This window comes from Empidonax traillii, unplaced genomic scaffold (genome assembly GCF_003031625.1).
Source record: "Empidonax traillii isolate 1590-97213 ecotype Southwest subspecies unplaced genomic scaffold, ASM303162v1 scaffold430:size563586, whole genome shotgun sequence".
Taxonomy (NCBI): Eukaryota; Metazoa; Chordata; class Aves; order Passeriformes; family Tyrannidae; genus Empidonax; species Empidonax traillii.
The window spans coordinates 247,435-260,468 of record NW_020955623.1 but is presented as its reverse complement, the minus strand read 5'-3'; the positions used below and the strand labels follow the sequence as shown (position 1 = coordinate 260,468).

The window sequence follows — 13,034 nt, the reverse complement described above, 5'->3', positions numbered from 1 at the left end:
TGTGTGTCTTGCTTCACAACTAGAGTTCTCAAATCTGAATCTGCATGCTTTGTCTCTCTGTATTTCACAGCAGTGAAGTATCATTCACATAGATTAATTGCATATGGGAGTGTGATGCATGTGCGTCCTTTGACAATTTTTTAATTCTGACTTTTCCTTTAATGGCATGATAGACATGAATTCCACACTCTTGTCTTAGATGCTCTGAAATCCACCAAAAGTTAGTGGGAGATCCCAGATAAATAAGTGATCCCTAACAGCTGTTCCAATTCTAGCTTTATTTATGTGTTTATACATACTTAGAACTAGCTTAGGTGGTAATAGTCTTGCTGCTAAGTTAAGGACAGCTCTGTGGGTGCAGCAGTAAATATTTTTGTATTGAACATGCAAAAAAGCTTAGTTCTACAACTCGGAGAATTATCTTATTTGTACACTGGGCACCTCTGAAATCTGTATCTCATCTTTCACCCTGCTGAGCTTCTATTTCATTTCTATATGGCTTGTAACACCATATAGGATGAATGTCTACTACAGTTACCTTTTTGCCCCACCCAGGCAGTGAACGTGCACATGCCTTGTGGATACATAGGTAAAAGGTGCCTCTGCGTGGTTTCTACTGCAGTCAATAGCACATTTATAAAAGCACCAAGGTAACACGTGCTGCAAGCAAGGAGTGAGGCGGAGCATGCAGAGTGCACAGCGCCTGATTTGCACCTGATTTGTCACTCCCCAACTTGTTTTGTTTCCACTTTGGAGATTTAAGTAGGCCAGTAGACATGCCCACCACAGGGAAGGGTGGAACAGGCAGAGGTGTGGCGAGCTTGCCACGGAGATGGCCTCGAGGGAGGGAAAAAGAAGCAAAAGGGCAAGGTAACAGGTTGGAAGAGACGAGCAGAAGCTTCTACAGCATCTCTCCTGCAGCAGCCCCTTAACTCTCCCCAGGTGCCAGAGCAACAGGCTCTAGTTAGTGCTTCATCACAGGTTTACTTCCATGAATTGAGGCTAAAAATAAGTCACCGGTGTGGGTGTGCTGCCGCCAGAGGCAGCTCTGCTTTTCCCGGGCGATTTTTCTTGCTGGGGGTTGGCAGCCCCCACGTACAGTTCACACCCCGTCCCGCAGACCTCGCTCCCGCTCTCCAGCCGTCATGGCGATGGTTGTTTTTTTCGGTTATTTTTAAAACAGAGTGTTAATTCAGAGCTCTTTCTTAGCTTGTAGAAACACAGCAAAACAGGTTTATCCAGGACCGGTGCATTGTGTTCCTTTGCTTTGGGAAATAGACACCACAAAAACAGACTCTCCTCCTGTTTTCCGTAGGGAGATGTGTGGGAGAACAGGGATGGGTAGATAATAATTTTTTTGAATCAAAACTCACTATCCCCTAGGTACATTTAGGCATCTGGTATATATTCTTTTTTTTCTCTCCCTTTAGCTTTTGCATGTGGTTTTAAGCATGTAAAGATCTTTCCCCTTTAATCAGCATAATGACAGTTTTTGTTTAAATCATCCCTTTTAATCTTCACAGTTCTCATGGCGATTTGGGAGATTGTGTAGGTAGGGGTTACCTCACCCGCTGCTGATGAAACGCAGCCATCTCCTGGATGGAACAAAGGGTCATGCTGGCTTGCAAACAGTTCACAGTAGAGTTTTTCAGGAGGGAAAAGAGAAATAGCTTCCAACTGAAACTGCCATAAGATTTTAATTAAGACAAATGTTGATGTCCAGGATGGAATTTATGGATAACTTATTTAAACAAAGTAATAATAAACTGAAGCTGTGATGCAAGAATAAGGCAGACTGTAAAAGAACAAAATTTGCTCTGAGCAAAATTGATGGAACCATAGAAGCCTTTGCAGGGAAGAATAGTGAGATGATCAGTGACTTTTTAAATTTGGCTATCATGTATAACTAAATCCTTCGTGTCATAAAGCATTACAATAAAGCAGAGAGATAAATTATTTTATTTTGAAATTAAAGATTTCTTTTATTTGGTGTGAACTTTTGCTTTTTACCAGCAGGTGAGTAATAGTTTTCTCTGTTGTTTTACTTCAGTTTCTACCCTAAAATATCAGACTGGCATTTGTAGAAAGATAAAACCTTAGATTTGGACAGAAACATACTGAAAAATATTTGTACACTTTAATGTGGATGGCTTGGGTTTTTCTGATACTACACGTATTCCAAAGAGATGCCACAGCATGTTGCATATTTCAGTCTGGACTTGTCTGGACCAATTAAGCTGCTCTTAGACGGGCTATTGAGTTCCTTAGGGCAACATTTTCAAATGCAAGTTCCTGCAATTAAACATCTGAATAAGAGGTCTGGCAGCACAAGTGCTGAGCACCTACAACTTTAATTGCTCCTAATGAATATCTTTACTGTAAACACACAGCTTTCCTGTAAAACAGGTTTCAATTTATCTAGGTGCTTACAGTTAAAAAAAAAAATCCAAACATTGAAAATGTTGCTTCATATCAGTCATTTATAACAGAGTTTCATGAAAAGCTTTTTCTGCTAACTCTGGGGATCAACCGACTGAAGAGCAACGTGGTCCTGCCAAGGGCGAGCAGCCTGTGGATATCCTGCTCAGTGATTCACAGCACTTGGGATTAAAAGAAATGGGTTTTGGCGGCTTGCCACAGCAGGGAGCATGCAGCTGGCCACCAACAGGAGCTAGCAAGGCTCGTGGGAAAACGTGCAGATTTTTAGGATGATTTGAATATCATTTCAACCTAAAAATATGGCAGATAAACTCTGACACGTCATTAGACACGGGGTTTTTTTACCCGCTAGGTGAAAGAAACTGGGGTCAGCATCAGTGAATAAACAGAGTGGTGATAGAGATCCTGTCATAAGCAGAGAGGAGTTTTTCCTTCAAATAAAGTAATAAACTTGAGTAAAATGGCCATTCGGTGGAGCATCCTGAGCCTGGCACAGTGACGTGGTTGTGACTGAGCATTACTGGTGCTGTTGACTGAGTTATCTTCCCCCTGCTTCTCGTTAACTGTCGGAGGGGATGGGAATGCTTTCTTTTACCTTACTTGGGAAAGTTCTTCTGGGTCTATTTTCTGCCTTCCTCAGAGTGTGAAAAGATCTGCACTGGGGGTGTACCTCAGGTTCACAGTACACTGAATTCATTGCTTTGCTTAATGACCGCACGGCAGGTGGCCTGGGGAGGGCTCTGTGATTCGTGCTCTGCTGGCATTACCCCTGTGGTGAATATGGCGAGCTCAGGCTCTCCTCAGGACCGCCGGCGGCAGGAGGAGTCTGGCAGTGCTGCAGACAAGGGGGAGCTCGGGCAGCATCCGACGCAGAACATGCCTCAAAGCCAGAGAGGCTGCAGGCAAGTGGGGTGCCTTGGTCCAGTGCTAGGGGTGGTGGGCAATCATGACTCAGGCATTGTCTCTCTCTCCTTATCAAAGAGGAAAGAATTCTGGCCATTCATACCGTAGAAATCAATATTGCCACCAAAGTGAGTGTGCTTCTGAGCAAGAACTGGCTCCCAAGTTACAAACTTGTTGACATTGATTCAGCAGAAAACAGTAAAATGTTTGAGTTCGAAATAGAGAAATGAAAGCCAGAGACATATGGTAGCTCATGAGCCGACTTCAGGGAAGAGTATAACTAACACCTACCACCTACAGAATCTGCACATTGTCAAGTGGGCAGTTGGCCTCCCGCTCTCTTCAGCTCCGGAGGACTCGGATGCTGGAGCTGCTGGCATGGCACCATTTCCAACTGGGGGTGTCTGAAAGAAAGATGCCATAGATTTTTGCACCTCATAATGGCAAAATAGCACACAGAGAAAAATGAGCTTGTCATGAGAGATGGTTTTATGTTTCATTCAGCTGCTGAATCATCTCCCCACCCCCAGTTGCCTCCAGTGAGAGAGAGTATCCAAATACATCCCTTGCACTGATGTAATGTGAACTTCAGTTTATGTAGACATTTATAGGCCTTTAACTTTTCTGAGAAAGTGCTATGGAAAAAGTATGGAAAATACTTAAAAACAAGATAATGTGGGTAGTATTCACTTTCTCTTCGACAGTAATGTGTCATTACTAGCATGTCCAGACATGCTCTGTCACTGTGTTAATATGGGACCCCAAAGACTGTATCTGTGGAAAAAGAAGATCCATCCTTCAAACAGTGATAATTTGGATCTGACAGAAATGTGAAGTAGTATTATTGTTGCAATTGTAAGAACTCGTATTATAACAATATTTTAGAATTTATAATCCCATCATACATGAAACAGAGCCTGTTTATATGCATATTTGCAGTCTGTCACATATCCTGCATTCATCTTTGGCACAAATCACAGGACAAATAGTTTACTTGAAGGTCAAGAAAAGGAGGCTTCCATTTTTCTACTAATTTTTCTTCTCTATTTGAAATGTCAAGAAGGCTCTTAAATGTGGCGGGGGTTTTGCCTATGCTGTGTTCTTTAGAGTGCATGATTGGAAAGAGTTATTTTATTAGCTCTGTATTATTTTTTTGTGTCTTTGTTTGCCATTTGTACACTGCCAGGAGTGCTAGCACTTCCAAGATGTGTACGACAAGATTCTTTTCCTGAGCAGAGAAGTTTTTGTCAAGATAAAGGCTAAGGAAGCTCCTGGAGACAGGAAATAAAAAGCCTGAATTGATCAAGGGATGAAATTAAATCTTTCTTCAGGTTATGGTTTTTTTTTTCTTAATTCTGTTTTGTCTGTGAAAATGTGTGAAGCAAATTTGCAGGAGAGATTTTTAAAAAGGAAAAGTAAAAAAGGCTTCAGTTACATAGATTAGTGTGGAAAATAATGGGAAATGAGCATAGAAGAACTCTATGAAGAGCAGAAACATAAAACCAGGTAGAACAACAGGGTGAGAGAATTTGTGTGGACAAATGTGAGCAGAGGACCAGAGGCAGAAGCAAGCACAGAACTTGATAAACATCTCTGGTGCTTCATGGCTGCTCATTACGTTGGTATTTCTGCATTATTTCACTTTTCCTTATTCAGATACCTTCACATTTCATTCCTAATTATTTGCAATCTTTCTGCATTTAAAGAGCTTTGCACTTCAGTTCTTTTTTCTTTTTCTTTTTTTTTTTTTTTTTTTCCTGAGTCACTGAAGGAACTAAAGCAGATTTATTAAAAGTACATTCTCTGGACAAAGTGTAACAGAGATATCAGTCATGAGGCACTATTAACTACAGGTTTGACTCTTCATCAAATCCCAAGAGAAGTTGAAAGATGCTGTATCTTCTATAGTTGCTACCTCCATGTGCTACTCTTAAATATATACCCTGAAAAGGTTACAAGGATCTATATCCTTGTAAATAAAATAGTGTATCCAAAGTAAAGGGTCATCTCAGAGCCCTGTGTAATTATATATAAGTTTTCACCAGAATTTTTCATCCTTACTTTGGCCTTTCCTTTCTGATGAGCTTCTGACCCAGAACCAGCACAAGCAACATCTTTTATCAGAGCAGTCCTTAGGGAGGGTCACCTTTACTCAGCTGATTGAAAAATGAAGCCTATTGCATCAAGGAACATTCCTGGGGGTGTCTCCTAACACAGAGCTGAGGAGGAGGAAGACCGTGGCTGACTGAGGAAGTTTAACCTAACTGGCCTTGGCAGAGGGGGAGGAGAGAGACCTGCTGCCCAGTTCTGAACCTTCTTCTGCTTTCTGGCATTTATCCCAAAGGTGGCTTGGAAAGTGCAGGTGTTTCTTTGGGTTTGTCTGCCTGTTTGCATTATCTGTTTACATGTTTTAACTTTGGATAGTGCTACTCCTCTAGTTGGCATGTGTTAAATTTTCTTCTCTGTTAGGTATTATGGTTTTTTTTGATACAGCACCATTCTGACTCTCACAGTAGCAGTCTACACTATGACTCTAGTTGGATTCTATATTGGGGTGAATATTTATTTTGTAAATTGTATTGTATGCTAGTTCCCGAAAAAGGACGTAAAAGGACAACTCCTGGAGTATTAGTTTAAGCTTTTTAATACTTTCAAAATACATTAGTGAACATTCTATGGAAAAATATATATACTGTTACTTAAGTATTTATTTGGCATTTTTTTATTTATCTTATTTAATATTAGAATCAACATACTGAATAATTATTGCAAGGGTTGGATAATACTGAAGGTTCATGCACTGCTTTCTTCAGCCGTCTTTATAAGTCCTTGTAGATTATGGCTTTGTGAATGTTTCTGGTTCCTTCGCCACTGAATGGGTTGGTTTTCCTAAGAAGTCATATCTAGGAATCCACTTGATTTTGAAGTAACATCAAGCCTAGTGCTTGTTGCCAATAATAAAGATGCTTTCCTGTCAGATATGCACTCATATCTCTCAGTTACTTGAATACCCACTGTTGTTGCTGAGTTTGAGATTTTTTTTTTAGAAACTGTTTAAAATTCAGATTCACTCCTGAAATGCAAAGTTTATAGGAGTTGAGCATGACAAATAGCTTGAAGCCTTTCATAGACAGTATGTGTATATTTGCTGGATCTCATTTATAGCTTGCTTTGGGTTTATGTTTGTATCACTCCATTACTAGAGTGGAACTACTATAGATTTGAAGTGGTGGTTTAGGAGGAAGACGGGACTTCATGTCTGAGCAGGATCCATGATGTGCCTCTGCCTTGCTTCAGAAGGCTGCAGTATTCGTGGTGAGGAATGAGGGCTGCCAAAAGGGGTCATTTTTAGTGTGGTGGCTGGATGCCAGGTGCTCACCAAGCCACTCTATCCCCCCTCCTCAGCAGGAGAGCAGGGGAGAAAATAAGATGGAAAAACTCCTCATGGGTCCAGATAAAGGCAATTTAATAAAGCAAAAGCAAAGGCTGTATGTGGAAGCAAAAGAAAACAAAGGATTTATCCTCTATTTTTCATGAGCAGGTGATGTTCAGCCACTTCCCAGAAAGTACTGTTTCAGGCTTCAGTACACGTAGCAGTTGCTCTTTAGGACAAATGTAATAACAAATGCTCCCTCTCCTTCTCCTTTTTCTTAGCTTTTATAGCTGAGCAGTCATTATATGATATGGAATATCCCTTGGGTCAGCTCTCCTGGCTATGCCCCTTCCCAAGATCTTGCCCACCCCCAGCGTAGTGGGTGAGTAGGGGAGTGTTGGAGAGAGCCTTGATGCTGTGCGAGCCCTGCTGAGCAGTAGCCAAAATACGATCAACAACTTTCCAGCTACCAACACAAAGTACAGCACTGTAAGGGCTGTACAGTGCTGGAGAAAATTTAACTCTGTCTCAGCTAACCCCAATACATTTAGTCACAGTAATGATGTCATTGTCATCCATGGGGATCTGAGATGCTCTACAGAAACGCAACATTGCTGGGGTTGGCTCCATCTGTGTATTGACAGGACATGCTGAGCAACTGCACAGCTAAAGCTGTGTATCTTGATTCTGGTAATGAAGTGTCCCCGTACTGCTCACAAATGCACCTGTTCATATGTGTCAATGAACCATGTACATGCAAACTGCATGTCTCAAGTGATATCTGGGCATTCAAATTAAAAAAAAAAAAAACACCACAAAACCATAAACAAAGCAAAATAAGCTTGATCCATATAATCAGAATTATATTTTCTTAAAGAAACAAAAGCAATCCCCTTCCCAACAAACTCTGAAATAAAGTACCTTTTTCAGGTGATTTTATTGCTGCCTTTTTTTTTTTTAATCTTGTTTTAGTCATGGTTTTCTACCAAGTGAGAATTTCTCAAGTGAGAATTATGTGCCTTCTGGCTCCCTGTTAATGGATATAAGTTTTTAATCAGTACAAGGAACTATGGAGCTGTGGTGTCTTGGCTTGGTAGTACTTCCATAATATGGCTGTGTAAACAAAATACTTCAGCAACAAGGGTTCCTAAACCACTTTTGAAAGTTGAATGAAGAAGTACTTATCAAATTCTTTTTCTGTGTTTGCAGGTCACTTGTCACTTCTGTAACTTCTACGCCAAAAGTTCCTGTGTTTACAGCTTATACACTAGTGACCATGTCAAAGGATTTCAAAGCTTACTTTAGAACAAAAGTTGTTAGCTTTAAGTCCTGCCTAAAATTCAATGCTCTTGAACAATTTCATTGCAGGACAGTGAACAATACCTGCTATTCTAATATCAGTGTTTTAAAAGTGAAAAGTTCTGGAGGATTTGCTTTCTTCTGAGGTATTTCTAATCACTGTAGTTTGTGAGCAATTGCACAACTTGGAAACAGCAGGCCTCTGTAGCCAGCTAATGAAAGTGTAATAAAAGTTGAAGCTCTTCATACATTCAAGGTCACATAAGGAATACTGTGTGACCTTGAAAGGAATATTATGCATGCTATTGCTGAAATGAACTCGCTTCATTTCACTTGAAAAACCACCGAAAGAACCAGATGTCAGCAAGATAAGTCATTTTGGCTTTCCAGAAAGAAGCACAATCTGGATCTTGACAGCATCTTCGAACCTAGAGTTGAAGTTAATTTTGATACAGAGGATTTTTTTAAATGTCATAGCATCTGAATTTAAATGATAGGGGAGAGAAAAGTATGTAAGTGTAATGACATCTTGTACCTGCTGCTGATTATAGACTTTTATAAAGTTCATATTTACCTACTGGTTTTGGAACTGAGTAAGCTTGCTTTACTTTGAATTTCTGCTTGTACAATGTCTGTTCCCGTTTGTTGTGATACAGTTTGATTGAAACACTAGGAAACTATTCTCCAAAGTAACAGTACATGTGGTGTTTCACTGAACAGTATTGAGTATGCTCCTTAAAGCAACCCCTTTTTCTAGAAAGTGTTTACAATGTCACTTATAATTCGCAAAAAATGTTCAGGATGTTTTATTTCCTACTGAATGTGTTTTTATTAGGCAGATCTTACAGTGAAGAGTTGGTAGAAGTGCATGAATGCAACCAGATTTCCCCCTTCCTGGAGGAGTAGTTTTTTTCTAAGCAACTGTGTTTAGCAATTTACTAGTATGATTTCCCAGTGAAAATCATAGTTAATTTGGTCAGGTAATGGAGAAATTTCTGATTTATGCTGGCGCAAAAATATAAAGTAATTGTTTGTGACTTCAACTAGAAGTGTTGAATGGCTGTTTTGGCTTTGCTGCATGACCTGGACCTTTCATAGATGTCACGGGGGAAGATACTGAAATTGCTAGCTTTACAACTACATCACAGTGTTGCTTTTCAGAGGATTTTTCCTAGTAGACTTATCCACATTAGAGTGTGTATGTGAGGACAAGGAGAATGGCCTTGCCATACATCTCCTCAGCACACTTTTTATTCTCAAGGCCTTGTTAGCAATAAAATTTGCAATGTGAATATACAACCATAAAAACTGCAGCAGAATATCCGAAGACACTGTTTTCCTAAATAATCTACACAGAAGTGACCTTCAGCATACCAGTATTTGAAGAAGTTTGGACTCCTTCCTTCTTCTCTTTGATTTTTTTTTATCCTCCCATATTCTGGTTTCAGTAGATTAAGAATGAAATGCTTTGTTTTGCAGACAAGAAGCCCAAAGCTGTCCCAGAGCCCACAGCCCAATTTGGCTGACCAGACAGAACATCTCTCTGAAGCATCTGCAGATTCTTTAGAGGCCATGTCCGAGGGTGACTCTCCTACTCCCTTCTCGAGGGGCAGCCGTACGCGGGCAAGTCTTCCAGTTGTGCGGTCAGCAAACCAAACAAAGGAAAGATCACTCGGTAAGAGCCTTTTTCAACCCTGCTTTGCTCTGCTCCTAGCCTGTGTTTTCCATTTGTGAATTTAAAACAGGTTTTAAATAGTTTGGGGCTAAAAAAAGTAAAGAAATTTGGTAGCACAGTATTTTTCATGTCAGGTTGTTCTTTGGAAATTAACTGAGTATGGGGTACCAAGTAACGTGGGGAAATGGTGAAATTATTTTCATAAGGTCTGGAAGTGTGCTGGAAGCATAGTAGATATTCAAGGAAAAAGATGCAGACCCTGACACAAAGCGCTGACTAATGGTTAAAACCCAGTGTTGCAAATATTTTTTGCTAAGCCTGCACAGTATTAGGCAGTAAACTTAGTACAAGATTGCACCCTCGTTTTCAGAGAGGAGACAGGCTTTTTCATTCTATCCTTTCTTCAAAGCCAGACTTAGTTGCAAGAAACCTAGAGATACCATTGCCTTAATAGTCCATATTAGTGAAAACGTTTGGTATTTGCATGGTGGTTGCTCCCCAGGCAGAGGATTTGAATGAATATGCTGATGGAGATGCCATTTACTTTGGGGCAATGCCCTTCCGTCTGCACGGTGACATGCGTGATGTGTCAGCACAGGTGGACAGCTCTGCTTCCCACGTTCTTCCCATATCTCAGGGTTAGAGTAAGCCCAGCTGTGAACCAGAGCTCCTTTTATGATGGTGGATTTTGTCCTGGAGGCTCTGTGCTCAGCTGACAGATGGTAGGAGTGAAGGCTGTTCTTTTGAGCGTAGACACCAGAGGGCAGTTAAAGTGTTGTGGGAAAGCAAGTAGCTCGTGTGGATTGCTGAGGAAGGCAGGTTTTGCTCACAGGTAGTAAGCTGAAATGCTGCTTTCCTGTAGGCTCATCTCCCAATATAGAGAGTGACATAAATTGAAGACTAGACTGTAAATCATACTATGCTTGTAAGCTTGTCATGGTAGTTTACTTGTTCCTCAATAATCTAAGACAGTTTCTGTCAAGAGTATTATGATATCTGACAAACACAACAAATGTGAAGACAATAGGGCTGGAAGGGGTTCCTGCTGCCTCCAGAGCTGTCAAGCACAGAGCAGTGGGGCTGGGAACAAGGTGCTGATCCCTGTCCATGGCAGTTCATGGACTGGCACTGCTGCCCTCCCAAAGCCTGCCGGGCCACCCCTATGCAAGGCTCTTTGGGGAGAAATTTGGAAGACTTCAACCTTAACAGGACTTTTTGGTGTAGAGGTGTTTTTCAGAGCAAGTGTGTAGCGCATGTATGTTTACTATTCATGTAGAGGATTCATCTCTGCCTATTAGTCATTGCTGGCTAGGGCATTCTCAACATGGCTTGCTTCACCCGGAGATTTTCTGGAAAACTTGTATTTGGTTCAGTGTCATGTTAAGTAGATTGAGCATTTGCAGGTCCTTGTGCAACTTGTAGTCCAACCCCACTGCGTACATTTTAGCTGGTGTTCAGTGCTTACCCCAGGTCCCATAAGGTATCTCAGCTCTGAACTTCAGTTTCAGTATGAGCTGAGAATTGATAAACAGCTTTTGGGAATTCTTTGGTTGGCATCAAATGGGGTAGCCTGCCTTTCACCAATGCTTTGTGTAGTGTTTTCTCCCCCCAGAGCTGAGCTAGAAATAACTTTCTCGTAATTGGTGTGTACACATGAAGAGGATACAACAGTCCTGTTTCTGGAAAAAACTGAATTGCTGTGAATAAACCTTGTAACAGAAACATAGGAAGGCCTCACTGATTAGACCAAGAGTCCGCCTGGTCCCATGTTTTGTCTCAAAGAGGGACCATAGGTGGTAGTTTCCGTGGGAGTAAGAACAGAGTAAGCATGTCATAGAATCATACAATTGTTTGAGTTGAAAGGGACCTTAAAGAGCATCTATTTCCAACCCTTAAAAGGGACAATAAAAGGGACACCTATTATTAAACCTGGCTGTCAGAGGCCTAAACCCTTTCAGGGATGGGGCATCCACAGCCTCTCTGGGTTGTCTGTTCCAGTGCCTCACCACCCTCACAGTCAAGAACTTCCTCCTGATATCTAATCTAAACCTATCCACTTTTAGTTTGGATCCATTCCCCCCTTTGCTGTCACTACATGCTCTTGTCAAAAGTCCCTCTCCATCTTTCTTGTAGGCTCCCTTCAGGTACTGAAAGGCACCAATTAGGTCACCCTGAAACCTTCTCTCTTCCAGGCTGAACAAATCCAATTCTCTCAGCCTTTCCTTGTACAAAAGGTGCTCCATCCCTCTAGTCATCTTGGTGGCCTCTGGGCTCAATCCAACAGGTCCATGTCTTTCTTGTGTTGATGATTCCAGCACTCCAGGTGGAGTCTCACCAGAATGGAGCAGAGGGGTAGAATCACCTCCCTCAACCAACTGGACACGCTTCTTTTGATGCAGCCCAGGATACAATTGGTTTTCTGGGCTGTGAGCACACATTGCTGGCTCATGTCCAGTCTCTCATCCAGCAGCACCCACAAGTCCTTCTTCACAGGGCTGCTCTTGGTCTCTTCATCTCCCAGCCTGTATTGATATGGGGGGTTGCCCTGACCCAGGGCACCTTGCACTTGGTCTTGCTAAACCTCATGAGATTCTCATGGGCACCCTTCTTGAGCTTGTCCGGGTCTCTTGGGATGGCATTCCAGACTTCAGGCGTATCAGCTGCTTGGCGTTATCTGTAAATTTGCTGGTGTACTCAGTCCCTTCATCTGTATCATTAAAGATAACACTGGTCCTGATATCGACCCCTGAGGGACACCACTTGTCACTGATGTCCATTAGGACCCTGAGACATTGACCACTGTCCTCTGCATGTGACTATCCAACCACTCTTATCCATCTAACAGTCCACTCATCAAATCCATGTCTCTCCAATTTAGGCAGGAGAATGTTGTGGGGGATTGTGTCACAGGCTCTACAGAAGAAGTCCAGATAAATGATGTGTGTCACCCTTGCCTTGTCCACTGATAGAGTCACCCCTTCGTAGAAGGCTGCTGGGTTGGTCAGACAAGACTTGTCCTTGGTGAAGCAGTGCTTGCTGTCCTGAATCACCTGCCTGTCCTCCCATGAGCCACATGCATACATGTGTATGTATGGCCCTTCCCCCAGGTGTTCTTGGCCTGAAGGTATCTTCAGTTTTGGGATTTCTTGGTTATGGTTTCTGTCTGTGTAATAACCATCAAGACATGTCTCCTCCAGGTATTTGTTCAGTCTGCCTTTGATTCCATGTAAATTTTTCACATCTGCAAGAGTGCATCTGTGACTTTGGCAGCAAATTTCTGTTGGTTTATTGCTCAACCAGTGCTTTCCTCTTGCTTTCTTTTGTATTTGTTTATCGGCTCTACGT

The 13,034-nt window shown here is 41.7% G+C and overlaps 1 protein-coding gene across 17 annotated transcripts in view; it reads left to right on the top strand.

Annotated features, from left to right (window-relative positions):
* KIAA1217 (KIAA1217 ortholog) overlaps window positions 1-13,034 on the top strand; it is a 355,614-nt gene that overhangs the window by 250,902 nt on the left and 91,678 nt on the right. For all 17 annotated transcript variants that reach the window (XR_003572440.1, XR_003572439.1, XM_027894496.1 and 14 more), the window contains one exon: window positions 9,494-9,689. Coding sequence is in view for 15 of the 17 variants with exons in the window: in XM_027894496.1 (XP_027750297.1) it covers window positions 9,494-9,689 (196 nt within the window). In the remaining 2 variants the exon portion in view is untranslated. The remainder of the gene's footprint in view (window positions 1-9,493; window positions 9,690-13,034) is intronic.